Here is a 22,409-nt window from a genome sequence, read left to right as displayed (position 1 = left end):
TCCAACCATCTTATCCTCTGTCGTCCCCTTCTCCTCCTGCCGTCAATCTTTCCCAGCATCAGGGTCTTTTCAAATGATTAATTGGGGCAGATTGACAGCTTAACAATTAAACTTCCATTATACTAATGTGGGATAGCCCTTCACTACTTAAGTCATCTTTTAATTTTGCTCAGAAATACTTTGTACCATTCCATGTACAAATCTTGCACATCTTTTGTTAGATTTATTCCTAGGAATTTTGGGGGGGGGGGTGTTTATGCAATGGTAGTCGGGCTTCCCAGGTGGCACAGTGGGAAAGAATCTGCCTGCTAATGCAGGAGATGATCCCCTGGAGTAGACAATGGCAACCCACTCCAATATTCTTGCCTGGAAAATTCCATGGACAGAGGAGCCTGGTGGGCTACAGTCCATGGGGTCACAAAGAGTCAGACACAACTAAAAGACGGCACACACATGCTATGGCAAACAGTATCTTCTAATTTTTTTTCTGTTTATTGCTGGTATATCGAGACACAGTTGGTGTTTTATGTGGCCTGTAGAACCAGTGTCCTTGTTAAACTCATCTGTTAATTCTAACAGTTTGTATGTAGGTTCTTTGGGTTTATCTGTGATACAGTCACAGCGTCTAAGAATAACAGTTTCATTCCATTTGTTCCAGCCCCTGTGCTTTTTATTCCCTTTCTGTGTTCCATGCTGGCTCTGTGCCTTGGACCTCATGAGGCTTTTCCCTCTTTCCTTCCAGATGACGCAGAGGTACATATTGACTATGAAGATAATTTTCCTGATGATAGATCCGTGTCATTCCGAGAGCTCATGGAGGACTCCCGCACAGAGGCAGAGGAGGACAGGAGTCAGGGAGAACCCTCTGAGGAGGCTCCAAAACAGGACCGTCTGGTCTCTATGCCTGTGGCAAGAGAAGACAGAGCCCAGGATACAGCCTTTGTGCCAACCACAGGCCTGCTGAGCGCCGGGAGCCCTGTCCCCACAGAGCTTCCGGGATCCCAAGGCAGCGGGAAGGACACGTTCTGGTCTCCTGCTGGGACCTTCCACAAGCCTGAGTGGGAAAAGGAGATGGATGATGACGCCAGAAAGCACCTTCCTGCTGGAGACCACCACAGGGGCACCACGTTGGCCCCAGGGGAGCCGGAAACCAGGGTCACCTACCACAGCACTGATGGTCCCCCGGGGCCCTCTGTGGGCAGGAATGACAGCAAGGCCGGTGACGCAATGGTGAGCAGCAGCGATGAGTCCTGGTTAGATGGCTACCCTGTGACTGACGGGGCTTGGAGGCAGCCAGAGGCAGGAGAGGAGGAAGGCGAGGAAGAGGAGGACAAAGGAGATGGATCAGTAGGGCTGGAAGAAGGCATCCTGATTACGCCCAGCCAGCCTGCCCTTGGGGAAGGGAAACAGTCCAGGAGCACCACCCTCACACCCAGTGAGGACGCGACTTCACTTCTTCCCTCTCAAACGGTAGATGGAGAAGCTTTGGCTCTCAGACCCATCAATGTGTCTGAAACCGAGGGTCCCGGCACAGGGGCTGGGGATTTGACTGGGAATCAGTCAGCCGTTCCCTGGGGATATGCCACAGAGAAGCCTCCCACGTCCACCCTGCCCTATGAACTCACCAGCTCTACCCTGGAGACCGTGACAACCACCGTCCAGAAGATGCCCAACCTTACTCCCTCAACTGTCATGGCGGCCACCCAGACTCCGCTGGAGACCACTGCCCCTGCTGTCCAGGATACCTTCCCATACCTGCTGTCGGAGGACTTCCTGGGACAGGAGGTCCCCGGCCCGGGTGCAAGTGAGGAGCTTCTTCCAACCTTGGAGCCCTGCGCTGGAGGCAAGTGTTCCAGCCTCGGCAGAGGCCCCGTCATTGCCACGATCGTCACGGTTCTGTGCCTGCTGCTGTTCCTGGCAGGCGTGGGGGCTGTGTGGGGCTACCGAAGGTGCCAGCACAAGAGCTCCGTGTACAAGCTGAATGTTGGCCAGCGGCAGGCCCGGCACTACCATCAACAGATTGAGATGGAGAAGGTCTAGCCACCTTGGGGTAGGGGGGGCTTCCCCGAAGCCCCCTTGGGAGGAAAATAAACTGACACATCACAGTGAGAAACACTGCCATTTCACTAGCGCATGAGACAGGTGCAGTGGGGCTGCTCTTCTCTCCCTCGGTCTTCGTTTTCTAGGCTGAGAAACGGGTCTGGAAGCAGCTGGCAGGGCAGGGAGGCTTGGGCAGGGAGGCTTGGGCAGGGTCATCACACGCCAGCAGCCCCTGGACCACCTGTCCTGGGACCTGTTGCCCTAACCCTAGACCTGTGCTTTGGCCCTAATTCCAGCCGGAGGTCAAAACTCACCTCTTCATCATACTATTGTATTCTTTTTTTTTTTTAAAGAAAAGTAATGAGTCTGCAGCCTGAAATTTTCGAAATAGGCGTGACAGAGTATTTGAGAGCAACATTATTTTGGATCAGGTATTTAATTGTTGGGAGTGGGAGAGGGAAGAAAAACAATGAGTTATTTCCTTTTAATGTTGTGATGTTGCTGAGGGCAAATGAGCCAAGATCCAGGACATAGCCTAGAAGCTCTGAGATTTTTTCAAAACTGTTTATTGCAATTGGAAAGAATTTACAACTGACATTTGTTGGGGGGAGGGGAGGAGGGTGGGACACACATCCAAACTGTTCCCTCTGTCCTGTGAATCCAACAAGGTTAGCTTTGTACCGGTAAGCACCGCTTCCTCTCAGAAGCAGTGGCCTGGTTGTCCTTGACCAGTCTGTGCCTAGGAATGTCTTAGAGTTTTTGCCAGGACTAACAAAACTCAGTCCTTGGCTTCCTCTCTCAGGATTAACCATTTCTCTGAACGCCAGGAAGAAAGAATGACCTAGGAGGGAAAAAATGTTTCAAGAGGGCGAAGGACTAGGATGTCAAGCACGGGTACCTACTTGATGGAGAAGCAGAGGAATTACAAAGGAATATGAAGTGATACCCTGTTGTGATGACTGTGAGCTGTCTGGAAACAGCCTGAGTGCATCACAGGCTCCCCCAGCTGGTGAGCATCCAGTTCACGGCGTCCCAGGCACTTTATGGTGACTCGGCCGGTCTCACTTATGACGGCCGTCCTCAGACCAGCGGCATAGATGTCACCTGGGAACCTGCTAGAGATGCAAGTCCTCTGATTCCACCCTGGATGAAGGGGAGGCCCGAGGGGTGGGGCCCAGCCGCGGGTGTGCGTGCTCAGTCATGTCCGACTCTTTGCAACCACATGGGCCGTAGCCCACTAGGCTCCTCTGTCCGTGGGATTCTCCTGGCGAGAATCTTGGAGTGGGTTGCCATTTCCTCCTCCTGGGGATCTTCCCAACCCAGGGATCAAACCTGCATCTCCTGGGGCTCCTGCATTGGTAGGCGGATTCTTGACTGCTGAGCCACCTGGGAAGCCCATTTATTGATTTGGTGTCATCTAAATTAATGTAAAAACACACGTAGAAAGGGAGTGATTAAAACAGTGTAAACTTCAATAGTATATCATGCATGTTTTGAGGTTGCTAAATGTTCAGTGTTCACGAAAATTTGGGGGTGGCGGATGGGCAAGGATCCATGAACACAAAGCTTCTGAGATATTTAAAACAAATAATAATTTCCCCAAATAGTTACTTAATGTATTTTATATCTGGGTTACATCACAATTGTTGTTGTTCAGTCGCTAAGTCGAGTCTGACTCTGTGACCCCATGAACTGCAGTATGCTAAACTTCCCTGTCCTTCACTATCTCCCAGAGTTTGCTTAAATTCATGTCCATTGAGTCATTGATGCCATGCAACCATCTCATCCTCTGTCTCCCTCTCCTCCTGCCTTCAATCTTTCCCAGCATCAGGGTCTTTTCCAGTGAGTCAGTTCTTTGCATCAGTGGCCAAAGGATTGGAGCTTCAGCTTCAGCATCAGTCCTTCCAATAAATATTCGGGACTGATTTCCTTTAGGATTGACTGGTTTGATCTCCTTGCAGTCCAAGGAACTCTCAAGAGTCTTCTCCAAGACCACAGTTCAAAAGCATCAATTCTTTAGCTCTCACAATAAGATTTTTTTTTTTTAAAAAAAAAGGGATTCTCTAGTAATCTTGAAAGTAATGTCTTAATACTTGCTGGATCTAAGACCAGCCTTTCTAAGCCTAATTCTCAGCCACATGACTTCCTGCAGCAGGATTTTAGGGCGTCTGCTGAGCTCCTACCCCCTCTTCCATCTTCCTAACACCAACCATAGACCATGCTTCTCACTACAACAAAAAGCCCAGGATCTTGCTCCTCAAAGTGTGGTTCCCAGGCCAGCAGTACAGACACCACTTAGGAGCTTGTTAGAGATGCAGAATCTGGGGCCCCCCTGGTGGCCCAGTGGTTAAGAATCTGCCTGCCAGTACAGGGGACATGGGTTTGATCCCTGGTTCGGGAAGATCCCACAGGCCACGAGGCAATTAAGCCTGTGCTCTAGAGCATACTCACACCCTTCTTGTCCAGAGGACTGTCCTCAGCCTAATGGGAGTTCCCTCACCCAGGAGTCAGCCTCCCCACCCCCACTCCCACTGGCTGGGCAGCCTGCGTGCAGCCAGTGACTAATGGACACGCTCACACGGAAGGTCGGCCTCCTTGCCTCCAGGTGGGAGAGCTCCCATGAGATCAGGCTGAGGCTGGTCTCCAGTGACCACACCCTTGCCAGCTCCTTCCTGCTCCCCTTCTCCTGAGAGCACTCCATCACTCACACAAGGCTTTGCTTCAAGAGATCTGGCCCTGGACTTACCTGGTGGTCCAGTAGATAAGAATCCACCTCCCAATACGGGAGACACACGGGCTCGATCCCTGGTCCAGGAAGATCCCACATGCCCCTGAACAACTTAAGCCCCTGCACCACAACTATTGAAGCCCGCACGCTCTCGAGTCCATGCTCAGGAACAAGAGAAGCCCGCACACGGCAATGAAGACTAGCCTCCGCTTGCTGCAACTAGAGAAAGCCCGTGTGCAGCGACGAAGACCCAGCACAACCAAAAATTTAAAAATATTTACTAATAACTTTTTAAAAAGTGATCTGGACCTAAGATGTCCGCTGATGGGTAAACTCTTACTTCCTACTCCCCCCCATTCCTGTTCAACCCCAACTTTTCCACTGTATCCTCCGGAATTCCTGGGCTGACATCAACAGAATCCCCCTGTCCTTCCCCTCCTCTTCCAGTAGCTGAGGTGTGAGTTCCCTGTGCAGTGAATCTGCTTTTGCCCTAACTGGTTCCTTACTCTTCCCACCTGCCTCCTTCTACACTTTTCTTTCTCCTCACTTGTCCTTGGGTGACAGGCATGGAGCACGGTAGCTGTTGGCTGTCATGCTTGGATCGGTCCTTGTTTGAAACAGTAAATACTTTGTTACTTCTCAGACCTTGGCAGCAAGGGACCAGCTCATTGGATCCAAAGCAAGCCCTAGATTCCCAGTGTTATCCCTTCGTGGGATCCCAGGTATTTGAAAAAGAGCCTTACTTGGGGGGGAGGAATGAGCCTGCATCTCCTGAAGGATCCGGGCGGGTAAGGACCACACCCCTCTCTGTCAGTCAACAGTCTTTGGGGTCAGGACTTTGCTTCAGTAGATGCACATCAGAAACCTCACAGACCTGAGAAAACAGCTCATGAGACGCATCCTAGGAATTCCCAGGTGGTCCAGTAGTTAGGACTCTGCACTTTTGTTGCCTAGGGCAGAGTTTCGATCCCTGGTGGGGGAACTAAGACCCTAAGATCCCACAGGCAGCTCAGTGTGGCAAAAATAAACGCAAACAAACAAAATACCACACAACACGTGTCCTAGAAGGACTGGGTGTGGTCAAGACAGTCCCACCACTGGACAGAGAAAGAAAATAGTCAAGAATAAGCAAAGTAAAACATTTAATGTGATTTCTTTAAAAAGGCTTTGTCTCCAACCATTTTCCAAGTTCTAATTTTCCAAAGAGTGAGACCATACCCACTGCCCTGATCCAAGGAGGGAGATGGAAAAGACATCGGTGACAACTTTTCAGTGTGGCCTGCTGACCACAACTCTACAGCGGGCCATCTTGGATCTGTGGGTACAACTGAGAAACTGCTTCAGTGTGGCAGCCTGGGTGGGAGGGGAGTTTTGGGGAGAATGGATACATGTATATGTACAGCTGGGTCCCTTCACTGTTCACCTGAAACTGTCACAACATTGTTAATCGGCTGTACCCCTGTACAAAATAAAAGAAGTTTTTAAAAATCAATGAAAAATAAAGACCAAAAAAAAGAAATTGCTTCATTTCCTCCCACTCTTTTTCTTGCAAAAGCAGGCACCATCATCTTACTCTATCAGCTCCAAGAAGGTAGCCAGCCAACTCACTCACTCAACAAGACACTCAAGCCAGATCTGGGAGGTAGAGTGGGGGGATTCTTGACTCTGCTGCCTACCTCTGGGAAGATGTTGCAACAGTGGCTGCTCCCGACTTGGGTTTCTGGGTAGGATAGGGTCAGTGAGGACGAAGTGGGCTGTCCTGGTGGGATCCCCCTCGAGGAGATGCCCCCAGGACTGGGCAGCGGGCACAGGAAGTCCTTGCACAAAACCTTTGGCCAAGGCTTGCTTAAGGTCCCTTCCCTTCCCACCCCCCTCCCTCTCCTTGTATATAGTTTAAACTCTCCACACTAGGTCATTCAAGCCTGGAGGCCCCAGAAAAAAGAAGTCGCTGTTTGGGGGATGGCAGATGGTCAAGAGTTGGGACAGCTGCGATGAAGGATTAGTTGTGGCTTTTTCTCGGAGCCTCGCTACAAACTGTCTTGCCATTCCATGTGCAAACACTATTAAATGAGAATGTTTTCTCTGGCTCCAGTCCACCTTCTCCCCACAGTTTAAGTATTGAATTTTTTTTTTTTTAACCGAAGTAGCTTAGGTTTACAGCTCACATTTAAAACTTAAAAAACGTTATTTCCATCCATGTTGGCAGAAACGGGCCACTGTTGATTCCACCGGCAGTCATAATAAACCCTTTCCCACTGACAATCGAACAAATCATTTTCTGTTTGCTGCTGAGTTTGGTTCAATAAAATTTTTGTACTCTTAAAATTCCCTTAGTAAGGACTCCTAAAAGCAACATTTCCTAAGGCGGCCTCTGTGGGTGACGGCCTCAGTGGTTCTGGACCCCAGAGGTGAGCCTGACAGGTTAGTGGCAGCAATTAGAAAGCCTCCAACTCAGAAGGACATTACTGCGCTGAATACATTGGTATGTGCAACATTTCCATTAGTTGCTTTTAATTCTCTGTGTACACCCAAACCTCCCCCCCATCCTTCCCTGAACATTAACATGGGCGCAGGGGGTGCCTTTAGACCCTCCCCAGTGGGGGTCCTTGTGCCTGGGCTGCCTGAAAGGCGTTGGGGCTGGACAGACTCCATTGCCCCATGGTGGGCAGCCTCCGTGGGCAGAGACCTAGCTGGTACCCACTGGGCTGAGCACAGGTGGGTCAGAGGGCAAGCCAGACATCTTAGACTTGGTCTGGAAACTCCCACACAGCTTACAAATGTGCTTCTTTTCTTCCCCCGCAAACAGCTGGCCAGACGAATGCTGAGCCCACGAGGTCTCAATCCAGGATTCTTCTAGGCTCTTCCAAGAAAACCCATTCAGGGAGGTACTGGGCTAAGGTCGCTGAGTGCAGCTGGGTTTTCATGATACATTTGGAAGAATTGGCCAACCTTTTTCTTTTTTCAAAAAATTGGTTTGGTTTCTTTTGAAATAAAAAATTAGTAACTCGGCTCCACAGCCTTCAATCAAAGCAAAGGGCTGACAGTATTGATCCCACTGTCCCCAGGGGACAGTCCCTAGGATGGGGGTGGGAGGGGCTTTCAGCCCCCAGCGGAAAGAAGACAACCTCAGATACCGCCTGCAATGTGGGAGACCTGGGTTTAGTCCCTGGGTCGGGAAGGTCCCCTGGAGACGGAAATAGCTACCCACTCCAGTATTCTTGCTTGCAGAATTCCATGGACAGAGGAGCCTGGCGGGCTATAATCCATGGGGTCACAAAAAGAGTTGGACATGACTGAGTGGCTTTCAGATAGTGAACTTGAACCTCTGCCCACACCAGGCAACCCTGTGGAGACATCCTCACCCCCAGAGAGTCCCCCAGAATCCGAGGAGGACCAGAGGGGGCCCTGGGGGACAGAGAAGTGGAGAGTCAAGCCTCCTTGCCTGTCCTCACGCAGCTGCAGAGAGCTGAAGCCTGGAGCTTCGAGGACAGTCAAGTGTCTGTGGGCCCAGAGCCTCCCCTGATGGGATCCTGGCGAAGGGTGTCCATGCCCAAGGTCCTCGACTCTGCTTTATAACCCCACCCTGGGACCCCTCCCCACTGGATCCCTGACTTAGGCTCTGCTAACCACCTGACCTGAGAAAACTCTCAAATCATATTTGCAGCCTGAACCCGGCATCCCAGCCTAGATGCTGCAGGCACAGACTGCCTGACTCACCAACCACCCACCTCCCTATCTCAGTCAATGGCAACTCAATCCTTCCAGTGAGTCAGGCTCCAAAGCTTCAGGTCACCACCAGCGCCTCTCTTTTCTCTAATGCTCTACGGTCAACCTGTCAGCAACTGTGATTGGCCCTGCTTTCAAATCCATGACGTGACCACTTCTTACCATCCCCCCTGCTATGGCCGGGGTCGCGCCTGCATCCCCTTGCCTGGATCTCTGTAGCCATGCCCCGATGGACATTCCCAAGTCTCCCCTCGAGTGCTGCCAGGTTTCTCACGGTATGGCAGCAGGCAGGCGCCCTGTAAAATGCCAGGGAGCCCAGGCTCTGCTCTGCTCCACGGCTCCCACTCCACTCAGGGCAGAAGCCAAGGGCCTTACTTACGTTGTCTGTCAAAGCTGAGCCATCCCCCCTCCCAGCCACACACTCACAGCAGCTTCCGCTCTGCGCCGGGCGCTCGCCTCCCCTGGGCTCTTTGCTGTCCCCTGACCGCACAAGCACGTCCCCGCCGCTGGGCCCCACACACGCTGCCCCCTCTGCCTGGAAGGTCCTGAGACCCACTTCCCCCGGCCTCTGCTCTTCTGTCGCGTTCTCAGTGATGGCTTCCTCGACCACTCCATTTAAACCACAGCAGGGCACTACAAGCCGGGATGACCCAGAGGGATGGGGTGGGGAGGGGGGCGGGAGGGGGGTTCAGGATGGGAGGACACATGTGCACCCGTGGGTGAGTCATGTCGATGGGTGGCAAAAACCACCACAAGGTTGTAAAGAAATTATCCTCCAATTAAAATAAATAAATTAATTCAAAACAAAACACTGCAGCCTTGGGACTTCCCTGGGGGTTCAGTGGTTCAGACGCCACACTTCCAATGCCAGGGCTGTGATCCCTGGTGGGCGGACTAAGATTCCACATACGGCACCACCAAAAAATTAAAAACCAGACAAACAACCCTGCAGCCTCATCTCCAAGCTTCCTTACCCCGCACTGCTTTATTTTCCTCCATAGCAATGATCACCCTCCGATGCCTTGTATATATTTATTCTTGTTTACCTGTTGTCTGTCTTTCCCTGTAGAGTGTAGGCTCTATGAGGATAGGTTTTTTTTTTTTTTCTGTTTTTCTGCGCAGCGTCTCCAGCGCCCAGATCAAGGCCTAACATGTAGTAGGTGCTCAGTAAATATTTGTCGAAGAGTGAATGAAACTAGATTCCCTCTCCTTCCTTCCATTTCCAACTCTGAGACTATCAGAGTTTGAGGTCAGTGGCTGAGCACTGACCTCAAAGGGGATCGACCGGCCATTGGAAGACTTCGGACACGTGAAAGTATTAGGCAAAAGTCCCATGTCTGTTCTCAATGCTGTTGCCCCAGCTCCTTTTTCAACAGGTGCCAGAATGGATGCAGGTCAGATGGTGTGCAGACCACTAAGAAGAGAAGCTTAGCCTTTGTCCTCACCATCTTTGCTGGATCAGGGGATGGGGAGAAAGGAAACCAAAATGGGGGAAAGCAGAAAGGCCAGAGTAGGTTTTTCTAACTACCATCTTTTAGGAGTATTTTTCTTATTTAAAAAATAATACTGATTTTCTGGGGGGAAAAAAATCCATGGAAAACTGTCCTTCTAACCAAAATGGTGAGAAAGGCAGGTATAAAAATGCAGAAGGCAGGTGTGAAGACGGGGAGGCAGGTGTAATCATGGGGAGGCGGGAGTGAAGATGGAGAGGCAGGTATGAAGACAGAGGGGCAGGTGTGAAAGGTGGGGGAGGCAGGTGTGGGCACGGGGAGTGCAGGCTCACCCCTTGTTAGCTGTAGTGAGAGACGGGGGCTTCCCTTACACTTCACAGAGTGAAGAGAGGGCTCTGAGGTATCAACAGCTTGGACTATTAGGAAAAGGAAGGCAAAGAATCGTGTTTTCTAAACATGGAAGGGTCGGCTCTCTGGCTTCTGGGGCTAGCTGGTCTCCTCCAACTCCAGCAGGTCATCCACGTATTCCAGGACCTCTCCCTGCAAGAGCAACCAGACACCTCTGTTAGGCGGCTACCTGACCTTCAAAGTATTGGTGACAGAGATTGTTTCCAAGAGGCTGCTGCTACCCGCCCCCGGGACTGGAGCAGCCTTTTCCCTGCTGCCCTCAGGCCCAGAGGGTCTGACTTCTTCTGGGGGAGACATGGCTTCCACATCATGTGAACTTGGCGTCAAGTGCTCCGAGACCCCCACAGATGGCATGTGAAGTGGGGGGCCCAGCACCCTAACCCTAACCCTTTTCTGTGCATCCCTCCCTCACCCCTACCCCCCTCCCATCAGCAGTTACCCGACAGGGAGACCTTCTGTCTGTTCCCCTACTGCCTTGATTACCAGACCATGAGCTTTTCAAGGGACCGGCACCTGGGCTCAGGTTCCTTTCCAGAGCCTGGCACACACAGGTCTCAGTAAACCTACTAGAGGAAGGATGGCTGACTGTGTGGACACGTGTTACTGCTGCTGCAGCTGAAGCCGCCACGCCACTCAGATGAGACATGCTTGGGTGCCGGGGACCCACCTGCCCACCTTCTGTCAGGACAGGAACCTACCTGCTCCCTCCTTCTGTCCCTGCCTTAAGCCTCAACCTGAAACAGCCCAGCACTTTCTGATCTTCTTTGCATTGGTTTCTCTCCCACAACACACTTGACCACCGGCACCCAAGCCCTTTACTGCAGAGAAAGAGTGAATCACCGACAAGGCCAAGCTCTCCTGCCCTGGGGTCAGCCCAGGCTGACCTGTGTAGCTCCTCCTTTGCCCCTCAGCTCCTTTCCCAAGAGTGCTCCCTCAGACAGTCACTCCAGCAAATTCTAATCTACTTCTTCGTCAACTACAAATGGGCACTCGCCATCTACCACCACAAGGATTAAATCAGGTGCTGCTATAGCTACCGACCTTCAACATTCCCTGAAAAGAGTTCAGGGCGGACAGCAGAAATGAAGCACTCTGTGCTCTGGGAAAAACTGGCAGAACAGGGCTTCAGATGGTTAAGATTTTATGAGGCAATTTTATGAGCCCAATTCTTATATCTCTTCATTTCTAGAAAAGCACTAAAATCCTTCATGGTGACTGAAGACTAGCAGAAAGCTTCTGTGAAAAATCTGTGCTTGACTGCATGTACTCCCACTTCACCACAATCACATTCATACTGACCGTCCCCCTGGCTTCATTACAGCAGTTTCTCAGAGCTATCTGAAATGCTGTCACCCGGGTTATAGTCCTCATTTTGTCCCCAACAAAACTTAACTCTCAACTCTAATGCTGTGCAGTTTTTAAAAGTTAACATCTTTTAGACTTTCCCAGAGCAAACAATTATCCGAACCTGAAACCTGAAACATCTGTTGCAGCTTGCTTTATAAACTTGCTGAAACGGTAGCGGGGCCCCTGCAAAATTTTTAACGACTGTGCAAACTTCCAGGTGTCCTTACACACATTTCAAGCCCAGAAAGCTATGAAGAATAATACCACAAATATCAGTAGACTGTATTGATGCTTTGTTTCAAGGTAGCATTTGGTCCTTTGAAATTTTTAAGGCTTAACTAAGAATTTTATTGTGTTAGTTACAGTTTATTTCAAATTATGACTTGCCATCATTTGATATATAATTTAAAAAATAGGTCATTCTTTAGAAATTATTTCACAATTCTAAAGCCTTAATAACCTAATTACCCTGGGATCTTCAGTGGAGCCCTGTTATCTTGAGAGTACCAAGTTCAATAATCCTAGGAATTGTGAAGCTTGGAAGAAGCCTGGTCAGTTCACTAGATGATTACTAGGCAGCTGTGAGACTTTCAGTAAGTCACGCTACCTTTCTGAGTTTGTTTCCTCATCTGTGACATGAAAGCGCTTTATTGCCTTATAAAGGGGCTCTTCTTGCTCTAATACTTGTGATTTTTCTATGTCTACTCACAGATAAACATGATCTTAACACACAGAAACTCCTGAGGAATACATATACACACAAAAAAGATTAGAACTGATAAACAAGTTCAATCAGCTTACAAGATAACACTATCAATATACAAAAACCAATAGCATGTCTATATACCAGCAAGACACAACTAGAAAATCAAAAAAAAAAAAGGAAAACAGTTCCATTTGCAACAGGGCTTCCCTGGTAGCTCAGCTGGTAAAGAATTCGCCTGCAATGCAGGAGACCTGGATTCGATTTCTGGGTTGGGAAGATTCCCCTGGAGAAGAGAACGGCTACCCACTCCAGTATTCTTGGGCTTCCCTGGTGGCTCAGCTGGTGAAGAATCTGCCTGCAATGCAGGAGACCTGAATTCGATCCCTGGATTGGGAAGATCCCCTGGAGAAGGGAATGGCTACTCACTCCAGTATTCTGGCCTGGAGAATTCCACGGACTGTATAGTCCATGGGGTCGCCAAGAGTTGGCCACGACTGAGCAACTTTCACTTCACTTCCATTTGCAACAGCACCCAGAATAACAAAACTTGAGAAAACATTATTGAAGGAAGTTATTTTCCAGGCAAGAATACTAGAGTGGATTGCCATTTCCTTCTCCAGGGAAACTTCCCAACCTAGGGACCAAACCTGAGTCTCCTGCACTGCAGGCAGATTCTTTACCAACTGAGCTACCAGGGAAGCTCCTCAAAGGAAGTTAAAGAAGACCTAAATAATCTTAACAATATCAAATATTCTGATCTATGAACATGGGATAGAGAAAGCTATCCCATGTTCATAGATCAGAATATTTGATATTGTTAAGATGTCAACAGTACCCAAAGCAATTGTCAGATTCAGCACAGTTCCTATCAAAATCCAAGCTGCTTTTGCAGAAACTGGCAAACTGATCCCATATCTCATATGGAAATGTAAGGGACCCAGAACAGACAAAACAATCTGGAAAAAGAAAATGAAGTTGGAAGACTTGCATTATCCAATGTCAAAATGTAATACAAAGCTACAGTATTTAAATCAGTGCAGTACCAAACTTTCCTGGTGGGCCAGTGGTTAAGAATCTGCCTGCTAATGCAGCAGACAAGGGTTTGAGTCCTGGTCCAGGAAGACCCCACATGCTGCAGAGCAACTAAGCCTGTGCACCACAGCTACTGAAGCTCACAAGCCTAGAGCCCACGCTCCACAACAAGAGAGGCCCATATCCCGCAACTAGAGTAGCCCCTGCTTGCTGCAACTAGAGAAAGCCCACACACAGCAACAAAGGCTCAGTACAGCCAAAAGCTACATAAATAAAATTTAGAATACATACATACATAAATGTGTTACGTTTACAAAACCAATAAAAACAAAACAGTGCAGTACCAGCATAAGGATAGAATCTAGATCCATGGGTAGAGTGGAGAGTCCAGGAATGAATCTTCACATTTAACATCAACCAATTTTCCTGTGAAGGTACCCAGACAACTGAATAGGGTGAGCCTTTTCAACAAACAGTGCTGGGACAACAGCATTTCCACATGCAAAAGAATGCAATTGGATCACTGCCTCATACATGTAAAATTAACAAAAAATAAGATTATAGATCAAAATGAAAGTTAAAACTATAAAAACTTTAGGAAAAAAACATAGTATATTTCAGTGATGGATGAGTTTCTTAGACATGACACCAAAACACAAGCAACAGGAAAAAAATTGGTTAAGTTGGATTTCATCAAAATCTAAAACATTTGAGCTTCAAGAGTAAAGTGAAAAGATAACCAACAGATTGAGAGAAAATGTTTGCAATTAATCTATCTGACAGAGGACTTTATAACCAGAATATATAAAGAACTCTTACAACTCAACAAAGAAAAGACAAATACCCCATTTGAAAATGGGCAAAGGAAAACAAAAACACTCCTCTCTTAAAAAAAAAGTGGGCAAAGGGTTTGAATAGAATCAACACTTCTCCAAAGAAATACACAAATGGCTAGTAAGCATGCAAAAAGATGCTCAACATCATTAGTCAATAGGGAAATGCAAATGACCACCACAATGAGGTACCACTTCATACTTACTTCACACCTATAATAAAAAAGACAGACACACACACACACAAAGAAAGGCAGTCGTTACAAATGTTGATTAAGATGAACCAGATTAGAACTTTCCTGCATTGCTGGTGGGAAATGCAAAATGGTTCAGCCACTTTGGAAAACAGTCTGGCAGTTCCTTACCAAGACAAACACAGAGTTACCATGGGACCCAGCCATTCCATTCTTAAGTATAAGAGAATCAAAACTTTTTACCCAAACAAAAATGTGTACACAAATGTACACAGTTATCATTATTCCAAGTAGCCAAAGAGTGGAAACAACCCAAACGTCCATCAGTCAAGAAATAAACACCATGTGGCATGTCCATACAGTAGAATATTATTCACCAATGAAAAGGAATTTTTTTCATGTCACGTGATGCATGTTGGGCTGCTGTCTATGGGGTCGCACAGAGTCGGACACAACTGAAGCGACTTAGCAGTAGCAAACTTGGAAAACATTATCCTCAGTGAAAGGAGCTAACCACAAAAACCAAAATCCATTTGATTCCACTCATAGGAAATGTCCAGAACAGGCAAATTCAGAGACAGAAAGAAGGTTAGTGGTTGCCAGCAGCTGGGCGCACAGGTTGTGTAGACAGAGGGGAAAAGGTGTAAAGTGACGACTTATGGGTTTCGGCTTTCATTTGGGTGAGGAAAACGTTCTCAAATCTGACAGTAGGATGAATGTACAACTTGATGAATATACTAAAAGCCACTGAATTGTACACTTTAGAAAGGAAAATTGTATGCTATGTAAGTAATAGCTCACATACCATTTTTTTGTTCTAGAAAAATGTAACAAGGGAAACTGCTCATATCAATGTTAAATGGAAAAGCCCTGATATATAATTGCCATCAAGTTAATGGTGAATATATTAATATATTGGAAATATATGGAAAAAACTGGAAGCATAAACACCAAAATCTCAATAGTAGTTTGCCTTTAGATAATCAGGAACCCAATCCATCCCCCTTTTCCTAAATATACTTTTCTCTACTTCTTAAACCACAGCGGCCAAGCTAGTTTGTGTCTGGCCTGGGTTCCTTCCTTTTCAGCATCCTTGTGATCTTATCCCAGGATCTGCCTCCAGAGAACCCAACCCAACCCAACCCAAGACACAAGGCATATGTGTCACTTCCTACTCTGTAAAGCACTTCCAGGTCCAAAGTGGTATTTTCTTCTTCCAACCCTGCAAAGCCAACGCTATCAGCTGCATTTTAATACACAAAAGAATTGAGGCTCAGGGTAGCTAAACGCATGGCAGTGGTCCATCCAACTCATGTGAATTTGTCCACGAAAACCAAATTTCATGATGACATTTTACTTACAGGTGTAGGTGCCTTCACTGAAAACTGGGGCAGTGGAAAGAACAGACATGGAGGCTCGGGACACTGCGTCTGGCCATGCAGCTTCCAGACTTTCCTGTCCTCCGGGGTCCCTCTTCTATGAAGTGAAGGGTCAGCTGAGAACAAGCCCTCAGCTGTCTTCCAACTCTGATGGCTGGTGAGTCCTCAGCTGTCTTAGAAACCATTTCATGGTCTGTTCCAAACACATCTCTCTAAGTGTTACCCCTGCACGCGTGCTTGGTCAGTCGTGTTTGACTTTTTGTGAACTGTAGCTCTTCAGCTCCTTTGTCCATGGGATTCTCCATGCAAGAATACTGTCATGGGTTGCCATGTCCTCCGCCAGGGAATCTTCCCAACCCAGGGTTTGAACCTGCATCTCTTACATCTCTTGCACTGGCAGGCAGGGTCTTTACCCACTAAGCCACCTGGGAAACCCAAACGCTAACCCCAATGATGGCTCTTCTGTGACTAGACTGCCCCAACACAGAATGACTGCCCCATAACCAGCAGAGTCTTCATCAGTAAAGGAATCAGCTGAGTGAGACTTAAGCAGGAATTTCAAGAAAATCCCAGAGAAGGATAAAATGCTTAACTCATAAAAAGACACACACACACACATACACACACACACACAAGTGACAGAAAAATTGGGATGTGGGTTTCCCAGAGTCTTCAGAGTGCTGAGTAATTGAATATTCACTGTTTTTATAAAGTTAAAAAATGAAGCTTGCTGCTCAGGCACAAAAAGGAATGCAATTATCCCATTTGCAGAGACATGAATGGATGTAGAGATTTTCATACTAAGTAAGTCAAAAAGAAAAAAACAAATATCATATATTAATTTATATATGTGGAATCTAAAACATGGTACTGCTGCTGCTGCTGCTAAGTCGCTTCAGTCGTGTCCGACTCTGTGCAACCCCATAGACGGCAGCCCACCAGGCTCCCCCGTCCCTGGGATTCTCCAGGCAAGAATAATGGAGTGGGTTGCCATTTCCTTCTCCAGTGCACGAAAGGGAAAAGTGAAAGTGAAGTCGCTCAGTCGTGTCCGACTCTTAGCGACCCCATGGACGGTAGCCTACCAGGCTCCTCCGTCCATGGGATTTTCCAGGCAAGAGTACTGGAGTGGGGTGCCATTGCCTTCTCCATGGTACAGATGAACCTATTTGAAAAGCAGAAATAGAGACACAGACATAGAGAACACACGTACAGACACCAAGGGGGAAAGGGCGAGGTGGGAGGAACTGGGAGATTGAGATTGACATATATACACTGTTCATACTATGTATAAAATAGAGACCTAGTGACAACCTACTGCACAACACAAGAAACTCTACTCAATGCTCTGTGAGGACCTAAACGGGCAGGCAATCCAAAAAAGAGGGGATAAATGTATATATATGGCTGATTCACTATATTCCAATATAAAACTTTTTTAAAAATGATGCCTGGGAGCTTCCCTGGTGGCTCAGTGGTAAAGAATCCGCCTGCCAATGCAGGAGACATGGATTTGATCCCTGATCCGGGAAGATCCCACACGTCATGGGACAACTAAGTCCATGTGCCACAACTATTAAGCCTGTGCTCTAGAGCCCCAGAGCCTCAACTACTGTCCTCGAGTCCATGCTCCGATACAAGAGAAGCCACCACAGTGAGAAGCCCGCTCACCACAACTAGAGAAAAGCCTACACAGCAACGGAGACCCAGCACAGCCTCAAATAAATAAACAAGCAAATAAATAAAACAAAAACGATGCCTGGATGGCTCCTGTGACGGGTGACTAGAGGATGGCTCCGAACTCTGCCAGGAAATGTGGTGCTTCAGCCTGGGTTTCCTAGAAGCCCTTCTTGTACAGGTCAGTCCACTGACGCGTTAAAACGCTCACAGAAACCGTGTTTCCCAAGGCCTCTTCTGGATCTCATTTCAGGAATGACAGGGCCTCCCAGTGATTTTTAACAAAGATGTGAGAAATATTTTCTCTCAGTCAGCTGTGTGCAAAACGTGAAAGCTCACCTCATCGTCATCCATGAGATTTTCCTTAGCAAAGTCATACAGCTCTTTCTGGAGTACAGTCACGTTAAAGAACTGGACTGCTTCCTGTTCAGACACAAACAGAGAACAGTGTATACAACCAACCATTTAACAGGAGAACTGGGGTGCAGGGGGAACAGGGGATTGGGGTTTCTTTGGTGAGGGGGTGATGAAAATGTGCAAAATTAAATAGTGGTAACAGCCATGCAGACCTGTGAATATACAAAAACCTCTGAATTGTGCACTTCGAACGCATGAACTTTCAACTATATGAATTACATCTCAATTTGAAAAACAGTGGCCAACCCCGAGTGAAGGAAAGAGAAATGTATGTGTGTGTGTCTGAACAGTGAGGTTGAAGGAAGATGTATGTACAGCAAACCAGGACAGCAGGCACAAATCTCAGTGAAAATACAACTTCAGGGCACATGAGAAAAGATCCTCTGAAAGTGATAAATAATCCACAAGTTTCCCTGAACATGTGCAAAACTGTGCGTGTGCATCAAGGGAATGAAATGATGACCCATCCATAAACAACCCTGCCACGGAGCTGTTAATTACAAAAAAAAAAAAAAAAAATATGGTATGAGTAACAAGGGAAGCATTCATGATGAAATTCTTAGAAAAAACAAAGCAAGTTGTAAAACTGTATATAGGATCCCATTTTTGTAAAAATAAAGAATTGCATGCTGTATATACAGCAAACATACAGCTTTACCACAGCATGAGACAGAGAAAACATAACATCAAGAGGCAGTGTCAATTCCTAACTGAAATGTTTCTGTAATGCTTGAAATTTCAGGAGAGTTTACCGATTTAGAAAAGAGAACAAAGGGGTAAAGGGTTAAAAGACAAAAAAGCGACAGAAGCAAGTTGAGACCCCCTTGTTTCTGAAATAGGCCTTCTCTTCAGCCGCCAAGCTGTCTCCCGGAAGTGGGATGAAGACGAGAGCGGAAACGCGATGGCGGGCGCTCACCGGTCTGGGCTGGAAATGCTCGTCCGCCAGCGCCCACTTGTCCCTGTGGTACTGATAGTACACCAGGTTCTGCTGCATGACCTTGTCGCTCTGGTCAAAGAGCAGGTAGCTGACCGCACAGGGCGCCGCATTCTTCAGGTCGTTCACTGTGGGCCAAAGAGAGAAAACAGGAACAGGAAGTCAGCCAGCCTCGCAGGTGCCCCCTCCGGTGAAGACAGCTTCCGGGAGAAAAAGACCAACAAGCCCCCTCTCCAAGCCCCTCCGACGGGGCACCTGCAGTGACGGGAAAAAAACTCAGGGATGAACAGGCCGTAGACAGGATCTCCAGGGAAAAGTGGAACCCATTTGTGAAAATGACATAAGTTCCTCGGTACACGGAGGCCAAGGCAGAAGTAACAAGTCGCTCCGCGTCAGGCCTCCGTGACCTGGGCTGGTGTCACGTCCCTGGGGCCTGAGCAGGTCTGGAGGCTGGACTCTCACCGGACTGACGGAGGATGTGCAAGCAAATGAGGCCCCTTGGACCTGTACTGCCCGCTCCCCTCTTGATGGGACCACAGTCTCCAGATCCAGGCGGGCCCACGAGAAGCCCAGGGCGCCCAAAGACGTGTGGATCCTCCTGGGGTTAGAAGAGCCTCGTCAAGTCACCTGGTCTCCCCTCCCCGTGTCCTGGCGCTGGGTTCCCACCGCCGCCCTCCCTCCTGAGAGTCCCCCCACCTACGGAGGAGGTGCTCCCTCAGCAGAGCGGTTTTCCGGGTGCTGAGATTTCTCCGTGGCGGGAAAGGGAAAGGGAAGAACGAATGAGACACTGGACCCTGGGCGTTTCTTCTGGCACATTCCCCTCTCCTTGACAACCCAGGAACAGGACTTCCCTAAGGCTCTGTCTGCCCAGGTAACCAGACCTGGGTGTGAAGTAGTGCTGCCGCCTTGTGGCCTTTTCCCATAACTACAACTTTCAAACCCCCACTTAAGGACATTGCCTGTTCATCAACCCTGCAAGGACTGTAAGTGACACCTACCTTCGAGAAATGTACGGCAGTAGGCTACGAAAAAATATTCAACATGGGGCTGACTTTCAAAAAGCCAACTTCAAAAGGTAAATTTCATTCATACTGTTTTTTTTAAAAGTAATAGAAAAGCTGCTCCATATGACTACTATTAGAGAAATGCAAATCAAAAAATGCAAGGAGGAATCACCCCACACCCGTCAGCATGGCCATCAGCAAATGGTCTGTATACGAACAACAAATGCGGAGACAAAGTGCACCAGAGGGAATCCTCCACCCAGGTTGTTGCGACTGTAAATCTGGAGAACGCTGTGAAAGTTCATTAAACAAACTACCAATAGAGTAGCATATGACTGGGCCACCCCAGTCCTGGGCAAGTAACTGGAGAAAACCAGAATTCCAAGAGACAAGTGCCCCTCAGTACTTAGTACAGCCCTGATTACAACAGGCAAGACATGGAAGTCACCACAATATCCTTCGACCGATGAATGGAAAAAGAAGAGATGCCACATGTTTACAATAGACTATTACTCAGCCACACAAAGGATGAAATGATGCCACTGGCAGCCACACTGACAGACCTAGACATGATCATACCAAGTGCAGTAAGTCAGACTGGGAAAGACAAATAGTATACGAGATCGCTTAGATTTGGAATCTAGAAAATAATAAGAATTAATTCATTTATGCAACAAAAAGAGACTCACAGAGTTGGAAAACAAACTTATGATCCACAAAGGGGAAATTAGGGTGGAAGGGATGAATTAGGAGGTTAGGATTAACAGATACACTCTTTAATATATAAAACAGATAATCGAGAGGGACCTACTATACACACAGGGAACTCCGTGAAACACGCTGTAAAACTACAGGGAAAGGATCTGAAAAACAATGCATCCATGTGTGTGCATAACTGAATCAATTTGCTGTACAGCTACAACAAACATCATAGTATAAATCAGTTCTATTTCAGTTCTATTTTAAATTTTTAAAATGACATTAAAAAAAAAAAGCAGTGCCTACCATATTGCCCTCAGGCCATAGGGACCTGGGCTGGTGTCACATCCTTGCACCTTGAGAGGCTTGGGTCTCAAGACTGGGCTCTCATGGGGCTGAGGGAGCTGAGAATTACATGCCATCAAAGCAGCGCCCCTTGGACCTGTAAGGACTGGTCCCCTCTGGATGGGACCACAATCTCCAGATGCAAGCGGGCCCTTCAGAAGCTACATGAAACCCAGGTCATCCAACGACTGGTGGGCCTTCAGGCTGGAAGAGCTTCCAAAAGCCAGCAGGTCTCCTGGACGTGTCCTGGTGAGGGAACTCAGCACCAACCTCGGAGGACATCACCCTCAGCGGAGTGGTTTTGCAGGGGCTGGGATTTGTCCGTGGGGAGAAGGGTAAGAAGGGGTAGAAGGAACGAGACACAGGCCCCTGGGCATTTCTCCTGGCACCTTCTGCTGTCCTTGACACCCAGGAATTGACTGACATTCCTGAGGTTTTGGCTGCCCAGGTGATCAGACCTGGGAGTGAGGAAGTGCTGCCAGCTTGTGGCTGTTTCTCGTTACTACAACTTTCAAACCAAAGTTTATGGACACTTTGCCTTCAATAACCCTGCAGGGCTGCAAAGGACACCTGCCCCCGCAAAATGCCCTGGGGTGGATCACGGGAAAAAAAGTCAAAACAAGGTCCCGACTTCCAAGAAGCCTGCTTCAAAATGTAAATTTCACTCATACTGTTTGAAACAAAGTATGAAAGACATGCTCTAAATGGCTATTCCTAGACAAATGTCAATCAGAACTACAAGGAGGTGTTAACTTGCACCAGTCAGAATGGTCATCAGGAAAATGTCTACAAACATAAATGCGGAGACAGGGTGGAGCAAAGGAAACCCTCCTTCAGAGTTCTTGTGAATTTAAATTTCCAGGAACTAGGGAGAACCTCGTGAGGTCTTTCAAAACTACTGAATAAAAATAGAGCGGGCATACGATTCGGCCACCCCGCCCCTGGGTGTACAAGTGGAGAAAACTGAATTTCAAAAGACACGTGCACCCCAACATTCAGGGCAGCCCTGCTTACCACACCCCAGGAATGGAAGCCACAGCAGTGCCCATCGTTAGATGAACAGGAAACGATGTGGCCCATGCATACAATGGAATACTACTCAGCCATTACAAAGGATGAAATGATGCCGTTGGCAGCCACCTGGATGGACCTAGACACAATCACACTAAGTGAAGTAACTTGGACTGAGAAAGACAAATATCATATGAGATCACTTACAGTTGGAATCCAAAAACTGATACAAATAATTTATGTAACACAAGGAGACTCACAGTTTCAGAACCAATGTATGATTCTATAAGGGGAAACTGGAGTGAGAGGGATGAAGTAGGAGGTTGGGATTAACAGATACACTCTCATATACATCATATAGAAAATAAAAAGGGACCTACTGTAAAGCACAGGGAACTGTGAAACACTCTAACGACCCGTAAGGGAAAAGGATCCAAAACACAATACACCTATGCGTGTGCGTCACTGAACCAATTTGCTG

General features: G+C 47.8%; 2 protein-coding genes across 5 annotated transcripts in view; one reads left to right on the top strand and one right to left on the bottom strand.

The window, feature by feature from the left end:
• SUSD5 (sushi domain containing 5) overlaps positions 1–5,034 on the top strand; it is a 42,580-nt gene extending 37,546 nt beyond the window's left edge. Inside the window, exon 5 of the mRNA XM_081527105.1 lies at positions 743–5,034. Within this exon, the coding sequence (XP_081383231.1) occupies positions 743–2,040 (1,298 nt within the window). The 3' untranslated portion in view covers positions 2,041–5,034. The remainder of the gene's footprint in view (positions 1–742) is intronic.
• A 4,419-nt stretch (positions 5,035–9,453) lies between these two features.
• CRTAP (cartilage associated protein) overlaps positions 9,454–22,409 on the bottom strand; it is a 35,632-nt gene continuing 22,676 nt past the window's right edge. For 3 of the 4 annotated variants that reach the window (XM_081527123.1, XM_081527125.1, XM_081527126.1), the window contains 3 exons: positions 18,852–18,997; positions 17,858–17,941; positions 9,454–10,485 (listed from right to left, as the gene is read on the bottom strand). In XM_081527123.1, coding sequence (XP_081383249.1) covers positions 10,432–10,485; positions 17,858–17,941; positions 18,852–18,997 — 284 coding nt within the window. In that variant the 3' untranslated portion in view covers positions 9,454–10,431. The remainder of the gene's footprint in view (positions 10,486–17,857; positions 17,942–18,851; positions 18,998–22,409) is intronic. The other variant, XM_081527124.1, reaches the window with a different exon arrangement.

This window comes from Giraffa tippelskirchi, chromosome 9, assembly GCF_054371585.1.
Source record: "Giraffa tippelskirchi isolate mGirTip1 chromosome 9, T2T-mGirTip1v1.2.pri, whole genome shotgun sequence".
In the NCBI taxonomy this organism is placed as follows: domain Eukaryota; kingdom Metazoa; phylum Chordata; class Mammalia; order Artiodactyla; family Giraffidae; genus Giraffa; species Giraffa tippelskirchi.
The sequence above is the reverse complement of the archived record's forward strand: the minus strand, read 5'-3'. Positions and strand labels throughout refer to the sequence as shown.